Source organism: Peromyscus californicus, unplaced genomic scaffold (assembly GCF_007827085.1).
Source record: "Peromyscus californicus insignis strain IS unplaced genomic scaffold, ASM782708v3 Scaffold_13__1_contigs__length_99412109, whole genome shotgun sequence".
Classification (NCBI taxonomy): Eukaryota; Metazoa; Chordata; class Mammalia; order Rodentia; family Cricetidae; genus Peromyscus; species Peromyscus californicus.
Window position 1 is genome coordinate 88286410 of NW_026294424.1, and position 23407 is coordinate 88309816.

Below are 23407 nucleotides of genomic sequence, written 5' to 3' on the forward strand. Positions count from 1 at the left end.
GCCCCAACTTTCTCTCTACATGTATCTAACTCCAACAAGATTGGTAATCCCCCTACTTCCTTCAAATATATGGACCATTAACATTTTAGGTCATGATCAAGCTCCAAGTTAGTAAGCAAAATGTTGATTAAAATGTGAAAATGATACACTAAGAGTTCCATGATAGCAAAACATTGCTTATTTCAGTGAAAATAGTCATCAGTTTTCTCTATCAACCAATGAATTCAGAGAACTAGTGAATATAACAGTAATTGGAAAGACATAAGATCATCACCATTTTCTACATCTGGGAAATAAATTGGATTAATTTCGGGTTTTCTCCAACATGAAAAGCCTAATAAGATAATAAAAGTACATACATCACAATACTTCTAACAGGTCTTTTGTTTCTACAACTTTCCACAATTACGTGTGGATATATATGTGTGTGTGTGTGTGTGTGTGTGTGTGTGTGTGTGTGTGTGTGTGCACCTATGCCTTGCATTCCTATCATTCCAGAAAAGAATCTTTTAGAGGTAATTTTTTCAATTAATATGAAACTATGCACATGATGTATTATAAATTTAAGGAGATTTTGAAGTCTGGAGGTATGCATGGTTAACAATGAAAATAAACCTTTTATGTCCTATCTCAATTGAATGCCAATCTACCGAATCGAGAGACACAACCTCCATCACAACAAATGACAGGGACCCCAGGACAGGACCCAGAACTGGGGTTGGACTGTGTTCTTCTTGCTAACAGTAACCATCTTTCACTTGTGCTGTCATATGGCAGACACTCTTTATTTTCATAACCCTGTAAGATAACTATGCTGATGTCTATTTTAAGCACAGCAAAAGGAACTCCAACAACCCCTAGTTACAACACCTCTCCAATACAAAGTCAATACAAAGAGCAAAGACAGAACTGAAATTCAAATCCACCACTTAGAACAACCCACTTCCAAACTCTGAGTTTAATTCCATTACATTAGATAGTTTCAAATGAAAGGCAGCTGCCAAGGGAAAGTCTGTGAAAGATTAGGTGTTTGCCAAGCAATTGTTACTGGGATGGATGGGTGAATGGAATCACAGATGATAGAAAATCAGAGTTACACAAAGTGTAGGCTTGAGATGGGCTTTATACCATTTCAGAGAAGCATTGAACATTCACTGTGATGCCCCCCCCCCCAATCACTCATTAAGAAGTTTCAGGACAGGAAATAAACTAGTTTTCTTCTTACATTTGAAACTATTCCTATACACATTACGACGTGGCCTCGTAAGTAACAAAAGGGCAAGAAAATAACGTCCCTAATGACAGGAGTCTGTGGAAGCGGCAAGCCTGCACACCAGTAAAATTTGTTTGGGGGGAGAAGGCAACTCAGTGTTGTCCAAGCGCATTAAAACTAACAGTCATGAGGATCTCATTCTCGTATTAAATAGTGCAAGAGCACATTCACTCCAGAGAAGGGTGCATTCGTGTGCACCATATTTCATGAGAATTTACAGGTTTTAAAAGGCATAATATTGCCTAGTTGCCAGGATTTTTTCCACTTAGCATCCTTCAGCTCTGTATTGAAAATTCTGGAAAACACTTTCACCACTTTACGAACCATATGGAGAGTTTGAGTCTTCTCCAATTTTTTTTTCCGTTTGTTATTATCATCATCGGGGTGGGTGGGGGGAATTACATCTCATCTACTTAGCTGCTAGAATGAAGATTTCAGTTTGGAGGAGAGCCGATTTCTTAAAAATTTAAAAAAAAAGAAAGAAAGAAAGTTAGCTGCTTCAGGCAACAGTCCTTTTGATCTGCTCATTAACACTTTTCAAATGTTCGAGTGATGTGGGCATTCTTTGCGCTAGAAAATGTCAGCACTGGAGCCTGCAGCCAGCTTGATGCAATCATATGTTCTGATACTCAGAAAAAAAAAAGTGAAAGAACTGTCAGCATTGAACTGCTTTGGATTTTACACACACACACACACACACACACACACACACACACACACACACAGATACAGTATAATGACTGTAGATAAGTAGTATTTCAGAAGTAATTTTTGCCAGTAATTAAAAGAAAGCCATCTACATGCTACAAGCCCACAGACAATGGGAGAAACACTCTGTTTACAGGAAGTTTTAAAAAAAAAAATGTGGTATAGGTGGGCCTCCCTTTCATTTTCTCCTTGACAAAACCATGGGTCAAGGACAGTGTCTTTCTTCCGGAGTGCATAAGCCCTAAGTTCCCTTAGGTTGGTACTTGGAAAGTCCTTTTCTGAATCCCACAGTTGGACACAGAAAATATAGTCCAGTTATCTTGTCCTTCTTTTCCTTCCCTTCTCAGCAAAGTCACCAGTGCTCAGGGCATCTTACCTTGAACAAATAAACAAGAAGCCAGAAATCTACACAGTAAATACAAGGTCAAATGGGGCATGGGAAGAACAGTAAAAAGATGCATCCTGACAGGAGTTAACGGTGCTACTGTCACAGACCAGGAAGAATCTGGAACCTTTTTTCCTAAATGATGTTGTTGAAAAATATCACCATGGAAGCAATACATCCAAGCATCTATCACACTATATTTCAATGAGGCAACCAGACATAAATCATTTTAATTAATGGTGCAAGGAAGGCATATTAAAATTTAAATTACTTCTGTTTTATTGTGCATTCCCCCCCAAAATCGGGCCTCTCTGAAAGAAATTCAATAAAGGTACCAGGAGCCCTCCTCAACAATAAAAATCAAGTGCAATATAAAAGCATTATTACTATGTAAAAGGAGCAGCACAGCTGTTGCTGGCTAAGAAAATTATTCTATAGAGCTCTGGTTGGAAACATCACCATGAAGTTTACTTTATAAGCAAATTAGGTTTTTTAAAAAAGGCAACTTTTAAGTTGCTTTCTGATTTAAGATTCACAACATCTTTCTGTAATGTCCTGAATGCACTAAAGACACAATGAACTTCACCGTGCTTCCTTAAGAGTGGATAAGTTTGGTTAAGGACACGAGCGTAACATGAGCATTCATCGTTCCCAGCATAATCAGCGATATCTACAGCTGTGTACTACACTCATTGACAGCAATCCAGAAAGCCTCCGTTTGCTACCTCGTGAGCCTTACATCTGTAATTCTGTGGAGTATCTGGCTCTCCCAAAGGATGTGACTATGTTGCTGTCATTTCTGCTGTCCTGTTCAGTCAAACAAATCTGCCATCAACACAGCATGTCCTCTAAGCTAAACAGTAATGAAAACATCTATATTTTCTGATAGCTTATTGGTAACTCAGTACATAAGAAGCTTTTCTTTAATCCCTTGTGTCTTCATTCTTTTCATCAAATGTAAAAGGGAAAACAGCAGTGATGTCCTTGCTAAAGAAAAGCAGTTGCGCTGGAGGATGTGGGGATTCTCGACGGGCAGCCTCAGCCTTAAACAGGAGGCAGGGATGACCTCTCATCAGAAGAACTTTCCCCTGGCGGAGCAGTTCACAAACACCACACAACCTACAGCTGACTAATGGTGGGGTCTGTCTATTCAGCTTCTTATAAGAGCTCTCTTATTAAAAGTATTGTTGGATAAAGCCCCCCCTCCGGCCCCCCCAGGTCACCTTTGCTCCTGTTTCTGATTCAGTGGGAAAGTCAGGCACACAGAGGACACAATCCGCAGCATTTTCAGTCACAATCACCTCCCTCCTCCATCCTTAAAAATGCTCCTTGCAATGAATGGCAGGACAGAAAATTATAAACAGTCCCAATAAAAGCGTCTTGAGTGGCCCGGACAGTCTACGACAGACACTTTTGACATGACTTTTGTATCTTATGTCTTACTTTAGCAGCCTGGTGAACCTACAGAACCTTTCTCATATTAACTAAACAAAATTTAAATACATGGTATTTTAAGTACATGAATAATATTGACATTAAATTATAGTTATAAAGATATTACATTTATAAATCTATTAAAAGTCCGTTGCAGAAATGGGCATATTTCTTTATTAAGTCATTAAAAAATGAGACCAAGTGACAGACATGTTACTTATCATGACCTTGAAGTAGTGAGGCATGTAAAATATGTTTCAAAAATACCTGAACTATAAATGTGTTATAGAAACTATGTTTTTTTACTGGTGACAAAGTCTTCAGTACTCACAATACTTTAGGGACCACAAACAAGGAATGAAGGCAATTGATAGGCATCAGTTACAAGTAGAGACAAAGTTTTTTTATTTTTTGTTTTTTCATACAAATTCTTAATCCTTCTGCTAGAAAGTCCCCTGTGGGTTACATGCAGTGACAATTCCACATGAGCTAAACTGATTATATTTCAGATTTTATTACAGTTAAGAATTCTGTTTCTGAGACCCACAGCCAAACACTAGGCAGAGCTTAGAGAATCCTGTGGAAGAGAGGGAGGAAGGATTGTCAAAGACGCCACAAGAAAACCCACAGAATCAACTAACCTGGGCTCATAGGGGCTCACAGAGACTGAACCAACAACCAGGGAGCCTGCAGGGGACTAACCTAGGTCCTATGCACATATATTACAGTTGTATAGCTTGGTCTTCTCTTGGGGCTCCGAACAGTGGGAGCAGGGGTCATCTCTGACTTTGTTACCTGCTTTTGGGATCCTTCCCTCCTACTGGGTTACCTTATCCAACCTTAATAGAAGAGGAGGTGCCTAGTCTTACTGTAACTTGATATGCCATGACTGGCTGATATCCATGGGAGGTCTGCCCTTTTCTGAAGAGAAAGGAGGGGGAGTGGATGTGGAGTGGGGGAAAGGAGGTTGTGGAGAGGGACTGAGAAGAGAGGAGAGGAGGGAACTATGATTGGGCTGGAAAATTAATTATGTAAGTAAGTAATAAAAAAGAACTCTGATTCTATGGGAGTACAACATGTGTATTTTTCTATCGTGTATGCATTTATAAGTGACAAGTTTTCAGTGAAGTGAAAGAAACCAGGCATCCTGGGTAACTACAAATTCCCTTGAGCACAATACGCTTCCACAGTCAACAGAACTTTTGTTATAATGAGCAAGAGAGTGCTCTCTTTTAAAGCTGGTTGTGGGAAGACACAGACTTGACATCTCTCAATGTTTGGGATGATGTAGTTCAGGAAGATGCCCCAGGAAGAAGTATTTACTGGGCAACATTTATATGTTATTTGTTTATATGTTTATATCACCGAGCAGATTTATGATAAGTAACACAGTGCCCGTTTTTATAAACTTCCTGAGCTAGACTAAAAGATAGATTTTAAATAAATAATCATGCTAAAAGCTTGCTTAATTATACTTATACTCACACATCACCAAAAATATATACTACTTTACACTGTGTATTTTTACTAGAATCAGTATAAAACTGTTTAGAAGTAAAGCTCCTGGTTTTCATTTGTTTCTCGAGTCCGGGATGAGGCTGGTACAGCTAACGGGGTACGAGCTAGTTTCACAGACACAGTATCTAGCTAAACATCCTGTGGCCTGCTGTTCTCTAGCCAGTCTCTAGTTTTCAGGAGGGTCAACAGCTCAACAGCTATATTTGAATGAAGCCATGCTGGACACTTCTTGCAAGCAGGATCAGCCTGAGGAACCTGCCCACAGATCCCTGCTGTCCAATGGTGCTGTAATCTAATACTGTTTTCATCTCACTCTGAGACAGTAAGTCAGTCCCACTAAGTACAAGAAGTATTACACATGCTAGTTGACAGTTCTCCACTACAAACCAAAACCGGGCTATTGTATTTTGTTCAGTTTTATTATATTTATCTATTTATTTTGTACCATAATGCAAATAATGAGGTCAGAGAAGAACTTTTTTTTTTTTTTTTTTTTTTTTTTTTTTTTTTTTTTTTTTGGTTTTTCGAGACAGGGTTTCTCTGTGTAGCTTTGCGCCTTTCCTGGGACTCACTTGGTAGCCCAGGCTGGCCTCGAACTCACAGAGATCCGCCTGGCTCTGCCTCCCGAGTGCTGGGATTAAAGGCGTGCGCCACCACCGCCCGGCCAGAGAAGAACTTTTAAGAACCACTTGTGTCTCTCCACATTGTGGGTAGCCGATATTAAACTCAGCTCATCAGGCTCGGTGCCAAGTGCCTTTACCCCTGAGCCATCTCTCCTGCCTTCCCCAAATCCACAACCCTAACCAGTCATTTCCAATGTGAGAATACCAGAATGAGTCTAAAAATGCCATTTTCTTATTGTTGGAACAAAAAAATCATCAAAAGCCTATGGCTTAAAACAATAGAGACTTGTTCTCATTCACTTCTGGAAGTCCGGGGTCTGAATTAAGTCTCAGTTGACTGTTGGGTAGCTGCTTCCTTCTGCGGGCTGTGGTGGGGACCACTCCTTGCCTTCCCAGCTCCTGCTCACACCGGCATTCCCTGCCTTGAGGTCTGCATCACTCCAGTCTGTCCCCATTGCACTGCCTTTTCCCTTTCTGTGGTCCGATTTCCCTCATAAGATTATGGTTCTGTGTCGATCCCATCTAAATTATTCAAGACGATCTCCCTATCACAAGAACCTAAATCATTCAGTCCTCGAAGACCTTCGAATCTCTCTAGTTGCTTCCCATTCTGGGGTGAATGCAAACTTTCTAGAAGGCATAGGAGACACTTCTGCCTGAGGGTTTTGTCAAAACCCAAACTGTCTTCCGCAGGTCTCAGCCCAGCACTTTTTAAAGCACACCACCAAATAAACACACACACACACACACACACACACACACACACACACACACACACACACATCTGAAATGTCCACTCACTGCACATTTTCTTTATTATTGAAAACACATTTGAGATCATAGACTCAGTCAGGTTCCTCTAAAAAAATGTTCTTCATATATTACTATTGGGCATTTAGAGACCTTCATTTACACGTCTAGCCCACATTTCTTTGTTTCTATATTAAAATATAAAATTTCATATCATACTGTATCTATGATTCCCCAGTTCCGAGTACAGTAGCTGCCATGATCAACATGATCAACACATATTTGCCAAAGAGTGAATGAAGAATTTTGCCTGTGCCTGATCCCAGCTTTTCAACCTCCTTTAGAACACATTTGCTACAGTCCACTTCCACCTAAGTGTGACTATGCACATTTGCTACAGTTCACAATTCCACCTAGGTGTGACTATGAGTTCACATTCAGGATTTGCAGCTTTTCATTTTGTGCTTCTAAGTATAAAATAAAGGTGGCTGCCTCTGTTAAACAAACCGGAACTAAGGAGCAATCGTGCTGTTTCTGAAGCTAGGGACTCTTTTTGAAATCCTGTGATAACTGGAGGGACTTCTCAATGCCTTACACAAATAGTTCCATGGCTTATTATCTGCGAAGCCTCAGGTTAACATAGACCTGCGCCCACCAGCTGATGATAGGATCTCCTCTATAACATCCAAGATTATATTCTAAACCTACATTTCAGAACATGTAACAACTTTCTAAAAAGGGTCCATTTCAGGTTTTCTTTCTTGTGTCTTTAAGGGAACAAGCACACGCTTTGACACTTTTGTACCCTGTGACCAATAGTAAATGAAATTATAAACTAATGAAGGGAGGAAATTTGCTATCGTAAAATTTAAATTAAAAATGCAAGGAGCACAAATCACATTAGGGCACCATTTTGCTTTTTAATTTGAGACTCAAGAATGCCATCCACCCCCAAAATAGCCATATCTAAGATAATCACGATTATACCAAGAAACTGTTTGAGCATAAACTGCTGTGGCAGGAACTTGATGAGCTCAGCAAAGAGACAAGAAGAGTTTCATCTCTCCTCTTGTCAGAGTTAATGCTGTGGGCCTAGTACCCTGAGATAAAGGATTGGAAGGCTACCTCACGAAAGCAGACTGTGGTATAGCTAATAAGAAATGTAGATGGAGCCGGGCGGTGGTGGCGCACGCCTTTAATCCCAGCACTCGGGAGGCAGAGCCAGGCGGATCTCTGTGAGTTCGAGGCCAGCCTGGACTACCAAGTGAGTTCCAGGAAAGGCGCAAAGCTACACAGAGAAACCCTGTCTCGAAAAACAAAACAAAACAAAACAAAACAAAAAAAACAAAAAAAAAGAAATGTAGATGGAATACAAAGCATGGCTTGATGTCCTGGGAAGTGGAAATCAGGTAACAAAGGTGAAGCGGGTAGAGGGAGGCAGGCTACTGTGTCACATTAAATACCCCCGTGAAATGGAGTAACACTCTCCAAACAAGTCATGGGAACACCCTGAAAGATTTTCCTGGGATAATCTTTTCTATAAACTCTAGATAAATGGGGATTAAGTGAAATATGCTAATGTATATATAAGTTATGCACTATCATGTAGGAGGCTGAATAATACCTCTATAAAGATGTCTATGACTTAATTCTCTGGTACTGTGAATAAAGTACTTTACATGGTAAAGGGATTTTAGAGATGTGATGATTAACAACCCTGAGATGGAAGATGATCCTGTAGTGTCCAAATGGGTCCAACTGAGATATATAGGTCTTTAACACTGGGCAGTCTTCCCCACTTGGATTCACTCAGAGATATGTAAGCACAGAAAAATGATCAAGGACATATGACACAGTGGCACTGGCTCTGAGGATGGATAAAAGAGATCCCATGGCAAGAAATGAGGGTGGCCTCCTTAAACTGGAAGTGATGGACTCTGGCCCTGAATTTCAGAAAGGTATGCGTGCCCACTGCATTCCCCTGGCACAGGTGAACCCAATGAAGCCCATGTAAGAGCTGTGATGAAATAATCATTAGGTAAAATGTGCGGTGCTTTTACAAGTCGAGCAGGTGGCAACATGGTAGCTCAGCAATAGAGAACCCCACACCACCAAACTCTTCCACGGGCTTCCTGCAAACACGAAGGCGGTATAAACTGAAGCTGCTCGTCTGTCTCTAAATTAAGTGTTTAACTGATAGCCTCACTTCTGCCTTGGACTTACCTCTAAAACATGCCACGGGTGGAAGATAAAAGAAGACCCTGGGCCAAAGATCTTTAAAGGCCAACAGATCTTTGAAAACAGACACCAGACCCATGATTCTCATGAGGACAGCAGAACATGGCACCTGTTTACTCAAACTTTCCTTGAACTTGAGTGGAAATAACTTTCATCCCAGCTATCCCCAACCTCTCAACACCGCTTCCCCCAAGCCTGAGTTCTGAAGTGCCTCTGAGGTGTGTTTTATGCTAGATAGTGACATACGTTTTTTCTAGAAGCTACTCTATGTAAAAGACTATAAAATTTGAGCTGCTAAGGAAAGCTGTGCTGTTGCTGGACCACATGACATCCGCTCATTCGCCAGGCCTTACTTTATACCTTCCTGCTCTAGAACATGAATAAGAGCAGAGTTAAAGCACTTACCACTTTACAGCAGAGGGGCCAAAACCACCACATCAAGGCCACGCCCAAGAGCAGCAATAACACCAAAACAGCTATGATGGCTGCAATCCCGTTAGACTGCAGAGGGAAACATAAACAAAAAGTAAAGCTGGAGGTCAAATCCCACAGGCGATTTATTCTTTTAAGGAAGCTCACACCAGGCAGGAGAAAAAGAGCACAGGAGACAAAACAGTGTCAGACCCAAATTACGTTACGTTCTCTTAAGTTTTGTTAATTCCTTTTTATTTCACATAATATACGTCATGTTATGTTAAGATGGTCAGTAATAAATGTGACGTCTTCCAACATGCTACAGACTGATTTAAATATGTCCTAAAAGGATGTGAGAACCACAACTTCTTAGGATTAAACAAACGGTCCCCTTAGGGACTTTTGTGCTTAGGCAACAATTTTATTATGATAAAGTAGCAATTTCTTTACATACTTGGAAGGTAAGGAAGATATAAACATGGGCCAATAAGAAAAACACAATGGGGATCAGGTGGTTGTGGCACACGCCTTTAATCTCAGCACTTGGGAGGCAGAGGCAGGTGGATCTCTGTGAGTTCAAGGCCAGCCTGGTTTACAGAGTGAGTTCCAGGACAGCCAAGGCTACACAAAGAAACCCCGTCTCAAAAAAGAAAAAAAAGAAAAAAAAAAAAGAAGGAAGGGAGAGAAGGAGGGAGGGAGGGAGGGAGGAAGGAAAACACAATGGTTGTGGCTATGTATGCCTCAATGGAATGCAGCCCAATGAGTCCTTAATTCCAGCGACTTCTGGTCGTGGTTCACATGTGACTCAGGCAAGACCTTCACTGTCTGATTGCCAAGTGCCTCCACCCTTTAGACACCTGCTCTGGGCTCTGCCTGTGACCTTAACCTCCACTGTAGCAACCACTGATCCATCCTTCAGCCTCAGGCTAAGTCCTCCCAGTAGGAACCCTGCCTAGGATTTCATAGATACAAAATGGATTCGACAACAAATTTAGGCAGAATTGCTCTAGATTTTAATCAAAGCATTTTTACAATGGAACTAATTTTGAGCTTTGGATAATTTAATTCCATGTTTCTATCATGAATGTACGTCTTCTAGGAAATCAAAGGCCATTTCCCATCAGCTTGATACTCCTTGCTTAAAGTTTACAAACTATATACCAAGAAAATGAACTCCAAAGCAATAAGACTCCACATGACACAGATGTCAAAAAGAACATACACCTTCACTTTTTTCACTGAGTTTAGAGGAAACTGGCATCTCTGCCACAGCCCAACTTCCCTGGGATTCCCAGGAAAACTGTTTCAGTTGGTTGTCTTTTGCTGGTTTTGTTTGTTTTAAAAGAGAAAGAACTAAGAGAAGAAAAACAAAGGGAAAGAAATATTTTATAGAGAATTTGAGACAAACATCTCAGTGCTGTCTTCTTAAAGCCAGCAGAAGACAATCAGAATGTAGATGAGGAAAACACGGGAAGTGCATCACCCTTCCTCACAAGTTGCACACTCAGGAACAAATCTGGCCACCCCCACAGACGCAGTTACAATAAATACAAAAGCAGGCAAATGGGAACACACAGGAAAAGCATGTCCTGGAAGGACATGGGAAAACTATAGCATACGCTAAGAGAATCACATGCATTCTTGGCCTTACCTTCAACCGTAGGGTCTTGGGGAGATCATCCCCACCCCCACCTAGGCCCAGCAACTCACAGAAATACTCTGTGTGGTCGTGCTATACAACTTCACAAAGAGCTCTGCAAACATCTGATTGCCCCTTTTCTTAGCATTCACACCCTGTTTTCACAAAAGAGGAAATGCAACTAGAGGCCATGAATCTGCTGAAACGGAATGGTCACTTTGTTCTTTCTATGCAATGAACAAGAAATCACAAACTTGTGCTGACTATTGGAATATCAAGTAGATGGGCACTTAAATTCTTAATTTTTTCCCTCAAAATTAAGTGCCTCGATCAGTAAGACTGACAATACAGCCGACCCTCAATAGAAACAGACATTTAGTGTGACAACACTTTTATCACAACTAATTCCAAAGACTGCCTCCAAAGCTTAAAGCTGGAATACACATGTTCCGGAAGACTACATGTCTCACTTTCCTTTGTCTCAGCCGAGCGTGTCGGAAACAGGATGGGCGGAAGCAATGATTTAAAGCTACCTGACCTCGCTCTGTCTGTCTGTCTGTCCTTATCCCAGACACTAGCTCAGCTTGTTGTATAGGAATCGCACCTTTCCCATTTCCTCTGCATTTGTTGTCAGAGCTAACATCAGATCATAGAATGGGCAGCAAGGAAAAGGAAATGATTGCATTGTTCACCTAAGTTCATAAACATATTCAGGAGAAGCCAAGCGTGGAAACCACAGTTCTATGAATGGACACCATGGTGCAGACCTAGAGGCCAGATGAGGAAGATTATGAAACTGGGTCTAATCACTCCTAGATCTGTGTCATGATCACAAACCAAAAGTTTCTCACTTTTACTCAGAAATGCTCCCTTTAAACAGACCTCCAGCTGAAAAATCCTCATAAGTATTCAACACATGCATGCCATTTTTCTTGAATAAATGAATTCATATATACGACAGAAATCTAAAAATATTTTTCCATTCATCTAAACCACACTCGACAAGCCACTACTTTATACTGGACTGTTAAATGGATGCCGAGGCCACATATCAGACACGTCTTCATGTAGCCCACGGGTAGTGAAGCTTGGACAAATAACAAAAAATGTGAAGACTGAGGGGAAAAAAACCAACAGAAGGATGGGAAATCTGGCAGACAACCCTTTGAGGAAAGGTCAAAGGGTGGAGGAGTTCTGTAGGCATACCAGAAGGCCTTATAAAAGCGAGAAGCCACTGTAGCTGGGGTGTAGAGTCAGAGAGAATGGTTGATACCTAAAGAGACTCAAGAAGCCAAACGCAAACTCTGAAGAGCTGAGTTCAGGTTCTCCAGCAAAAACTGTGGAATTGGTGTTGCTGATGACTCCCGAAATCACCTTGTAAAACACTAACACTTGTACAGCCAGGGACTTCCCTAACGCTACCACTGAGGGACCATTGCCACTTACACACACCTGTCACTCAACAGGGAACTCCTCATATTCCACCTGATAACTAGTCATCCTTCTGGTTCCTCAAGGACAAAATAAAAAAAAAAGGAACTATTCTAAATATTCTAAATCTCTTTCTTACTCCCACAAATTACAATTTAGACAGATGAAGGGGCTCAGCTTGAAATGTACTGAAACCTAACCTCTTCTTAACCATCCCCACCACTGTCGCCCCAAAGGGACTACTTTCTTCCTGTGCTTCTTAGATTATAGGAATGCTAACAGAATTGGTGTCAACGTTTTGTTGTTGTTGTTCATTTTCACACAGTGGCCAAAGGGAGCCTGTTCAAACTTCTTCCTCTAACTAGGAAGACAATTGTAAGGCCTTACAGTAGCTCACACAGTATCAAAAGTCCTGCACCCCATCCATCACTGTTTCTTCCACACCAAGACCCCAACATTCCTGGCCTGTATCCATGCCAGCGATGTCCACTGACTCTTCTTTAGGAGTCCCGCCTCAGGCTCTGTCCTATCTTGGCCCATCTGCGCAGAACCTTCTTATAACACATGGTCTTGAGGACTTGCTCCCTCATCTTCCAGGCCTTGGCTCAAACATCACCTCAGTGAGAGTCATCTTGACTCCTATTTAAGGGTTAATATTTCCATCTCCAATGGTTCCCCACATCCGACATACCCGATACTCTTTTTTTAACATTTTATTCTTCAACAGCCTCTGGTAACCTAACTCTCCTGAGAACTCTCCATGCTCAGATACAATGGCCTCACATATCTGTAAGCATCAGGTGAGTCATTCTATCTCAGCACCCCTGCACATGGAGCTAGTTCTTGGCTATAAGACAGAAACAAAGACCTGTTTTCCTGCCTGCCAGGAGGAAAGATTTTTCAGTGGGGGTAGGGGGGTAAGGAAGGGGAAAAAGAATGGAGAAAGTGTCATTTCAGTGAGCTAGGCACTAAGCAACTAACTACCAGCACAAATATTTGTAACCTTAATCAACCACATCCTGAGAGACCAGAAAATCAAAATTACAACATCCACAAAGCCTATTTGCTGCAAAAAAAAAAAATGCTATTTACAAAACAGAAAGAAATTTTAAGTAAAATTATCCAGAGAGTTCAAAAGGATCAAAAGCCCATGTGGATACTTCCTTTTTCCTTACAACATTGTCTTACAGTGAGAAACAGATATTTCTGCAGAGGCAATATTTTGTGTCTCCTGAATTAATAGATAAAAATACATTAAAAACCATGATATGAGAAAATATTAAGCTTGCTATTTTGGTATTTTAGAGGAAAAGAGGGTTTCTTGTTTTCTCTTTATTTGCTTGAGTGTGTGTGTGTGTGTGTGTGTTTGTGCAGGTGCATGTGTGTGTATACATATAAAGTAATAGCCATGTAGAAAATCTATTTTAAAGCATCCTGTTTTCATGTTCAACAATCTAACATCAAAGCTTTCTGTCAATATACAAAATTAACTACAGTGAAAAAAAACTGTCTCTATGGAGTTTATGTTTTAAAGTACTGTATTTTAGATGATGCAAATAAATAACTCAACTGAAATATAGTTTCAAACTTAGCTATCACCCAGCTCTCAGAATGAGATTTCTTACTTACGTTAGAAAGTACAGAGAGCATCTATGTGGACAAAATGATGATATCACTTATGGAGGTGCACTAATAATTTCAAAACCTGATCAACCTCTTAGATACTAAATTCTAATCTTCATAATAAAAGAAATCATTTCCACATTTAATCTCCTAAAAAGAATGCTTCATTCCTACTCTCTTACCTTATGTTGTGCTAAAATATGACTTTGGGGAATTTTATAAATGTTAAAATCTAACGTATAGTACTTAGAAATCTTTTCAAAGGGATCAGAACAGAAAGAATTAAAATAAACTCTATATGAACGTTTCCTTGTCATGTTGTGACTCTTGCTTTGCACCTTCCTTGCTGTAATAAACAGCACAGAGACTCCCTAGGCTATTATCTCATGATAAAATTCTTTCTAAAGGTAATTAGCTTTTTACTCACACATTCTGTAGCTGTGACAGTTAAGGATCTTGAGACGGCAGACTTCCCATCATTAAAGCTGATTGAAACTTCAAGAGTTCTACAAAAAGAGTTAAGAAGCAATAATTAAAGTCAACTAGGAGATGTCTAAGGTCAAAACGACGAAATCTTTGCCAGAGCTTTTTAAAGTCATCAGCACTTTCACAGTCTTACAGCTGGGGGGCCAGGATTGAACCTCGACTTCTACCTGACTTCGAACCCTTTCCATCACACCACCAAGGCAAGAGGAAATGATGCAATGAAAGTCCTTATGGTGCATCTTCCCTCAACACGACAACTTAGCTCAGATCCACACAGGGATAGAGCCACAGAGAAAGATAATACTGCCGAAGTCAAGCTAAGATCTTATTCATAACTCAGAAATACTCCTGTTAATATTCTTATAACATGCCCACTTCAAAAAACTCTTCCTTTAGAAGAAAACAGTTTAGTTAAAAACAGAAAAGAAGGGGACTTTTTAATTTAACTGAATTTTTGCAGTATTTCAAAATAGAATGCCAAATGGCCTGTTTTTTTTTTAAGTTAAACCAAATTCCTTATTCTGCAGAACTTTGTTTTGTTTTGTTTTCATGACTAAGCATTACAGAATCCAAAATAATCTTTCCTAATTCCAAATTCTCATACTTTGATGTGTACAGTCATATGACAGGGTAGGCATGGTTCTATTTGGAGAAAAGGTTATTTTTATTGATGCCAATATATTCTTGTCAGGGTAATCTCGTTCACTCCACTCTAGATCCGGCTAGAGTTGTTTACAATTCCACACTGAGAGTCCAGCAGACATAGTCACAATTTTAGCACTTAGTGAGGTGAGTAAGAACACAAGATGAAATTTGAAAATTAAGGTGTAGAAGAAACACATGCTGAGACCTTAGTTATACAAAATAACTCGTTATCCTCAAACAACATTCTAGTATAACATGACCAGTGTTGAGTAAAACTGAAACAAGTCTGTGCAGATATGAAAATCTACCAGAAGCTTCTTTTTATACATGGTCTTCACAGAAACAATAAAATGCACATATTGGTAGCAAGATCCAGACAGGAGAGTCAGTAAGAGCACTAATCAATTGAGTTCTTCCTATCATCCAGAATCATTAATTCATCTCATTTAATTCTCACAGTAGTCCATGGCACTATCTCCATTCTGCAAGTCAAGAAACTGAAGTTTCAAAAGGTGCCTCATCAGAAGATTGGATCTCTCTGAATTTGTAATCCAGGAACCTTCACTTCTCTAGCATACCATCTTCGTCCTCCACTCCTATTTTAGGGACTTATATTTGCATTTATCTCATACACATTAGCCTAGGATTACTTATTCAGATTTTTCTATATTCATACCTTTTCATGGTTAACTACAGCACCATTTTCCTAAAACAAGATATTTACTCTTGAATATATATTTATGAATATTTATAATTTTGGAAAAGAATTTCGAAAGTGTTGCAAACATGAAAAACACAGTTGCTTCTGCTCTTGAATTCTGTTGTTCCTTTAGAAAGAGTCCTTAAATTCCTGGTATGGTACGGTATTGTCATGAAGCCAATGACTACCCCAAGCTCAAAGGTAGTTAAAGGCCATCTTCTAGCCCAAGGTCAATGCTTGGAGCACTGTTTTTCCCAAGATTGCAATGTACTTAGTAAATGTTTTCTGTCATATTTTATGTCCTTTCTCTTAATTCCAATACATTGCTCATTCTTGTCTCTGTATAACTCCTACTTCTAGTTAGAATGCATCTAATAATGGAATCCAGATCCTTGGTTATGAGATCTAATCATAGGCTGAAACATATTAAATAAATATTGTGTTTATTGAATTCCAGACACAAATAGGAGGCAATGGAACAGTTCATCTTTATTTGTCCAAATGTGACCACAGCTTGCAAAACTAGGCATATTTATGACATGTGTGGGGCAAGCTAGAGTCCCGAGCTTGAACTTATGTCAATCAGTTTTAATATTCCATTCCTCAGTCTGTAAAAGTACGGAAGTTATACCTATGCCAGAGTTGCTCTAGGGAGGGAACTTCACAAAATATATAGATGTTCTTTGCAGTATGTGAAACTCAGGCACTCTATGAAGCTTTGTTATAGCCAATGATTTATTGAGAGGACTTTCATAATATCATTATGGTTTTACAATCTTATTACAGCCACTCTAAAGAACTAGCACAGAGAATATAGGATATATAACCAGAATTAAACATATATGCAAGATATTTGCTTAAAGAATTTCTCTTCTACTGACATAAAAATATAGACAGCTAAACTGTTCAAAATTACCTCTTAATTTCGTGTAGACTTGTGTAAAGTAAGTTTGCAGTTCTATTTCCTGTTATAGACATCTTATTAAACCCAACATTATAGCTATGTTGAGTTGTGTTTGTATATCCATATGCATAGACAGATATACTCAAATCATACTCTAAATAGTTTGATCAATGTTTGCTAATATCAATCACTTGTTCTTTTACTAGTTAACACAACAAAGACTTTTAAATTGCCTAAGATACCACTAATAATTTCTATAAAAGAAGCATAGCCAAACTAGGATTTGTTTAATATGACTGTAATAACAAAACCAGTCACAATGTAACTGAATGGAAGATACACAAGAATTCACCATGGAGTGTGCCTGGCATTATAAGAAATAGATATGAGCACAGACATCCTATCAGACCGTGGAGGAGGACAGATAATTCATTCTTGGAGTGAAATGACAAAAGTTTCCAAAAGATAGTCACCTCTAAGACAAATCCTGAAAAATGATCAGGAGTTCAAAAGCAAGACAAAAAAAAAAAAAGTAAATTTGTGAAGATGGAGAGCCTGACAGGCTGAAAGACAAGAGAGGCAGAGGACAGTCCAACACGATGCCATTCTTGCAACACGGTGCAAGAGAGTGGGGAGGCAGCTTCTGGCTGAAAATGGCAGCAGCGGCAGGGATGGCTGCGAGGTCTGCAGAATTCGAGCTCCAGGAACCTGGAAATAGTCTGAAAAGGCAACGAGCATCATAAAAACATGGCAACAATTGTGTTTTACAAATGTCATTCTTGTTGATCTTGCCTGGAGATTTGGAGCTGGTTGGCAAGAAGGGAAGCCTTTGAGAAGATGACTTTATAGGTCAGGAATCCAACCATGAGGAAAATGGATAGTTAAGAGACTCAAAGAACAACAGGAAGCTGGTGTAACATCTGGAGAAAGACTGAAAACATGATGTCTTGAGAATGTGGAAATGGTCTAGGAGTGAGTGGCCATAACACATGATGATGTAGGAACACAAGGCTGAAAACCCAACTTACTCAACCCTGTTGGCCATAAACGGAACTAGAGTGCTTAGTACTTCTTCTAGACATCCTAACATTCCGTGGGCACTACCCTTCTAAGTTTTTCAAAATAAAAAGACAAAAGAAACCTTTACAACATATTACAATATGAAGATTTTTGAAATATATTTTCATGGTTCCTGTTAATTAATACTGATAAAGCTTAATTCAGGCACACTAAATTCTTCTACAAGAGAAATTGTTAAATAGTGCTCTGGCATATTATTGACTAAATAAAATCAATTAGTCTTCATGGTCTTAGTGCCTCAATACACCTACAGATACATGAGTAATCCAAGATAAGAGGAGGAGGAGGGCCCAGCGCTATATGTCAAAGCTACTCTGATCGGAGAAATGTCATATTTCATGAAATATGGTTAACATTTCAATCCACAGTAACCTAGTTGAAATGTGTGCATTTGCTCCCAACTTTATATATAAATATATATTCTGTGAACGATTTCTATTTTATGATCCATTAGAGAGGATTTTAAAGAGTAAATGAAACTGTTAAAGACATTTGCTGAAAGCACTAAATAATTCACCTCCAATTTGCACATACTGAAAATTAAACTGGCAACCACTCAAAAAGTTGTTAAAATTGTGGTGACTTCAGATATTTTGAAAGCAAGCACTACTATTGAATACTTTGCAGAGTGTTCTTTGAGCTAGCTTTGTGAATGATAATGATTTCAAACTGAAGAGAGAGGTTTCAGATTTGTGAGTAGTTCAAAGAAGCCACTTCAAATTGAGGGTACAGAGGTAAATTAATGTTTTGTCTAAATGTATTCTTTAAAGACATTAAAGGAATTTTTAATTAAATAATTTCCTTATGCTATGGTGATATATGTACATAACCAAAATAAAAACTACAGCCAGGAAGACTGACATCGTTCAGGAGAAGCCAGTGCGTATTCCAAGCTATATGAAATCACGTCTAAGGACACAGTCTAAAGGCACAGGGTTGCACTAGCACAACTCCTTTTTAAAAAGTTCATGAAGTTTAATAAAATACAAAAAAAAAGATACTGGAAAATAGTAACTCCCTACTTTGTTTTCATAATCATAAAATTGACATTGTAAGTTTCATGGGAAAGAACATAAGAAGCTGTAAGTGCACGCTTAAGAGAGACCATGTCATCGTCTTCTCAGTCCCAGCACACTCACTAAGACATTCTAGGATTTGCAAAGATCTTCCTCACAACACGGCAAAGTATGCTTCTCTTCTCATGCTGTTCTTTCTTTCCTTCGTTTGTAGCAATAAAGAGTAAGTCAGAGCCTTCCCCGGAGGGCTCTTCTGATGCTTGGCGAGGCCATATGTCTATCACATGGGAGCCACACCTTTGCCCAGTCTTGGAAGCATTTGCCTTAACATTCTTACATTTGGCAACATCTCGTTGGCCAGCCATACAAGTGTTTGAAACAAGCATTGTTGCTCTTAAAAGACAGTGTCTAGCCGGGTGGCGGTGGTGCACATCTTTAATCCCAGCACTCGGGAGGAATACCCAGGTGTGAGTTCGAGGCCAGCCTGGTCTACAGAGCGAGATCCAGGACAGGCGCCAAAACTACACAGAGAAACCCTGTCTCAAAAAAATAAATAAATACTAAATAAATAAATATAAAAGACAGTGTCTATAACTGTTTCAGATACTCAGGAAAGGGATACAGTGCTGACCAAGTGAATATGACATGCTGGTTGATATAATCAGAAGACAATATGAAAGAAAAATGGTGCAAGTTTCAGGACGGGAGAGGATTAGAGTAACAAAATCAACTTATTTCATTAAGATTCTAACGGTTATAATCCAAACGAAGTCATAACTGATGTCCTGGTATTCAGGATTTCAAATTAAATCATCAAGTCTCATTCCTTGCAAGAAAGAACAGATTGAATCAATAATGTTTGTATCACCTGCTGCCAACACAAAGGATCTAGGGACTGCATAGATATGGATACACACACACATATGTGGATATGTGTTTGCAAAAGAAAGAAAAGCTTGGTAAAAAGAAAATTCAGCCAACTAAGAAAAAAAATGAGTGGAATTAGTCAATTGGATGCCAGACAAAATAAATTAGGCTTACTATTGAAAAATAACAATGTTCAGGGAGAAAAATTTTAATCAATTTCCAAGCCTAGGCCTCATTCCAAGTCATCCTCAGGGAACCATACTGGAGATCCCATATCAGACTCTTGAAATGACCCTCGTCCTCCATCATCTCCATCTCCACGTACTCTGTCGGTGGCTTCCCACACTGCCTTTTAAAAGGACTAATGCTATCACTTTCGTCTGATTTAGATATTTATTTCATATTTGCCAGAAGATTCTGGCCAGTGTTTTTGAAAGCACATTTAACTCTACCATACGCCTCCTTAAGTCATCTCTCTCGAGCAAGCTGTAGATTGAGGCTCTGCTCCGCCGCTCCACTCTGTTTGTCTTTCTTCACAATGTGTTTATGTATGTTTACCCAATTTTTTTTCTGTTCTTTTCGTCAAATCGCAGGTTTGAGATCTCAGATACTCCAGAGCAGCTGCGCTATTGTCGCTGACTCACAGAACAAGGGTCAGAGAACTATCTCTGTATCCCAAGTATGTGTGATGACCACATAGCATACCTGGAGTCTGCTACCATGCAACCGAGATCAAAGAACTCTTAGGATGTCATCCGATTTAAACTCAAAGAAGGCATCTTGCTACAAATGAGCAACTAACACAAATAAATGAAATGATATACCAAAATTTTGCTAAGATAATTTTCATAAGTATATGAAGTTTAAAAAAAAAGTGTTCAAAGAGGAAGAGAAAAACAAAAAACAAAAAACCCAGCTACATCCACTCATTTCTTTCTCAGATCCTTCAAATTTGTTCATCATAACCAAATATCTGTATCAAGGAAATGTAGTAAACATTGGTCTCTTTCAGAGAAGTTGCTCAAAGCCCCACTCCAATTCTGCTAAGTAGAATTACTCCTAGATAGGACCTGCACATATATTTTTAATTTCTTTGTTTTAAAACTCATTTATTAATTAAATTTGCTATTTGACAGCTTCATACTTACATATAATGCATTCTGATGATTCCCATCTTACCTCCCACCCCCAACCTCAATCCTGCAAATCCCTTTCCCACATTCAAGTCTGTGTAATTTTTGTTACTTCATAACATCAGTATTTGAATATAAGACATCTTAGCTATTCTAATGCAAGTTCTTAGTCCTGTCTCCCAGTAAACACCCACCTTACCCCTCATTTAAATCAAAACCCACAAGCACATTCAAAAAAAATGCAGCACAGAGATGAGAGAAGAACTAATAGGGCAGACTAATGAGCAGAGGCACGTGTCTGTGGACCAGCTCTGAGACCAGGCATCTGTCTGTCTAGGACTACTTCACCAGAGCATTGTTAATTATTTAGGTGAGAGAACAGGGGGACCCATCACCACATCTGTCACCTTCACACAGTGAAACCTTCCTTCGCTGATGGGCCAGATGTGTTTATTTGAAACACAGACTAACTAGCTATTTAATGGGTTTGAATCCTTAGCCAAAAGGTAATTAGGCAAACATATTAAGCATCAGTCACCTTACAAGGCTACACTGTTTCAGTTCTGTTGGTTTTAATTCAATCTCAGAAGAGCTGGTCACCAACAAAAAGTATCTGAAGAGAAGTCAAGGCAAAGGAAACAGTCTCAATTATGTGCAACAAAGTAAGCAGAGTAAATAATGATGCTTCCCAGGACCCAGTGTATTAACAATATTCCCTAAAAGTTTGCCTCCGTGATTAGCTAGAACCTGGTACCAAAATAAAGTAAAATAATACAAAAGCAATTCTTTTAGATGGATTTCCATCCCCAAATATTCTGTACCTATAAGCAAAGTATTAATATTAAAAGCTAAATAAATGATGGTTTTTTATACCCAATGTTTATCATTATGTGTGCAATTATTAAAAATCGTGTATCTTTAAGTATTTATCCTATCTGCAAAGCATTAAAGAATGTCAGTAGTTGCTATAGTACACTATTCAAAAGGAGAGAGACAAATACTGAGGCCTAGGAGACAGCAGGTAAAAGAGGCTGCTGTGAGTTTGATCCCTGAGATCCACGTGATGGAAGGAAAGCTGAAAGTTCTTCTGTGACGTCCTTATATACCACGGCAGGTGCACATGATGTGCCCGCACAGCACACCCACACATAATGAGATTAGCAAAAGTAAAAGTAATTTTTTTTTAAATTTAACTGATGCCTGACAGAAACAGAGGCCAACAGAGAGATGAATGGTGGTGGCAGGAGACATGACTTTGCCTTGGATGGCAGTAGTGGAGACAGTGAGCTGAGAATCTCATGTTCCGAAATCAGTGCCCAGTGAGCTCGCTGATGAGTCGAGCATAAAGTAGAAACAAATCAATTATGATTCAAAAGATTTTCTACCTGAATGACAAAATACAAAGATGGTATGGCATCAGTTAAATTTAACTGATGCCTGACATATTTTATATGTATTTATAAATATAAATTCACATGTCATTTCATTTTATAATTATATGAGAGAATAAATTAAACTGTCCTCTTTAATCATTCAGTTATTTAAAAGTTTTGTAAATTTCTGTCCTTGTCAATGGTACATCACCCTAAAATAAAATTCTGAACATTTTTCCTAGCCCTGTTCCCCCATCAGAAATCAAGTGACCTCTTTTTAATTTTTTTATATTTATTGGTAAACAGAACTATTTGAGAAAAACATAATCACCTTCATCCATCAAATGCTTAGTGAATTTACACTATTATGGGCACTGGATAAATTCAAGGGAGTCTCCAAGAAACAAAACTTACAGCATTTATTTTGGCAGAAAGGAGCCACAATAAACAGTAAGCTTTTGAGAGAAAATTCAGAACATGTAAAGGCAATAAGGAGGTCGCTTGATCAGAAAGAGTACCTAGGAAGGGTTTCTGCTTTATTGAGAAGGTGTCATTTGAGCAAGACTTAAGGAGATAAGAAGATACCATTCCAAGCAGAGGGACCAGCAAGTAGGACATCACTGATGGAAGTGTAAGCTGATTGGGTTAAGAGACAGGGAAAAGGGTCGTGTGGCCACAGCTGAGCAGAGAAGCAGTGAGGAGATGAGATCTAAGGAAAGGAGTTTGGTTCCTGTAGAATTTCAGGGGAATACTGCCAACTCTCCTTGAACTTCGTGTGGGACCTATTCCCAATAATCCTATCTGGAGGGATGACACAAGCTTATCTGTTCAATGGGATCCCTGAAGCCAAGGACAGAAACAGAGGCCAACAGAGAGATGAATGGTGGTGGCAGGAGACATGACTTTGCCTTGGATGGCAGTAGTGGAGACAGTGAGCTGAGAATCTCATGTTCCGAAATCAGTGCCCAGTGAGCTCGCTGATGAGTCGAGCATAAAGTAGAAACAAATCAATTATGATTCAAAAGATTTTCTACCTGAATGACAAAATACAAAGATGGTATAACCAATGGAAAGACTAGAAAATATAACTGAGACTGGGCCAGGAGGCATAAAGAGGGCCAACCAACAGGACTCCAATTAAACAGGTCCGAACTCTGGTGGTTTGTC

At 39.3% G+C, this 23407-nt stretch overlaps 1 protein-coding gene across 2 annotated transcripts in view; it reads right to left on the bottom strand.

Annotated features, from left to right (window-relative positions):
* Positions 1 to 23407, bottom strand: part of Antxr2 (ANTXR cell adhesion molecule 2) — a 131117-nt gene that overhangs the window by 57651 nt on the left and 50059 nt on the right. For both annotated transcript variants that reach the window (XM_052735426.1, XM_052735427.1), the window contains exons 11-12: positions 14464 to 14542; positions 9335 to 9430 (exon numbers count right to left, since the gene is read on the bottom strand). In XM_052735426.1, the coding sequence (XP_052591386.1) occupies positions 9335 to 9430; positions 14464 to 14542 (175 nt within the window). The remainder of the gene's footprint in view (positions 1 to 9334; positions 9431 to 14463; positions 14543 to 23407) is intronic.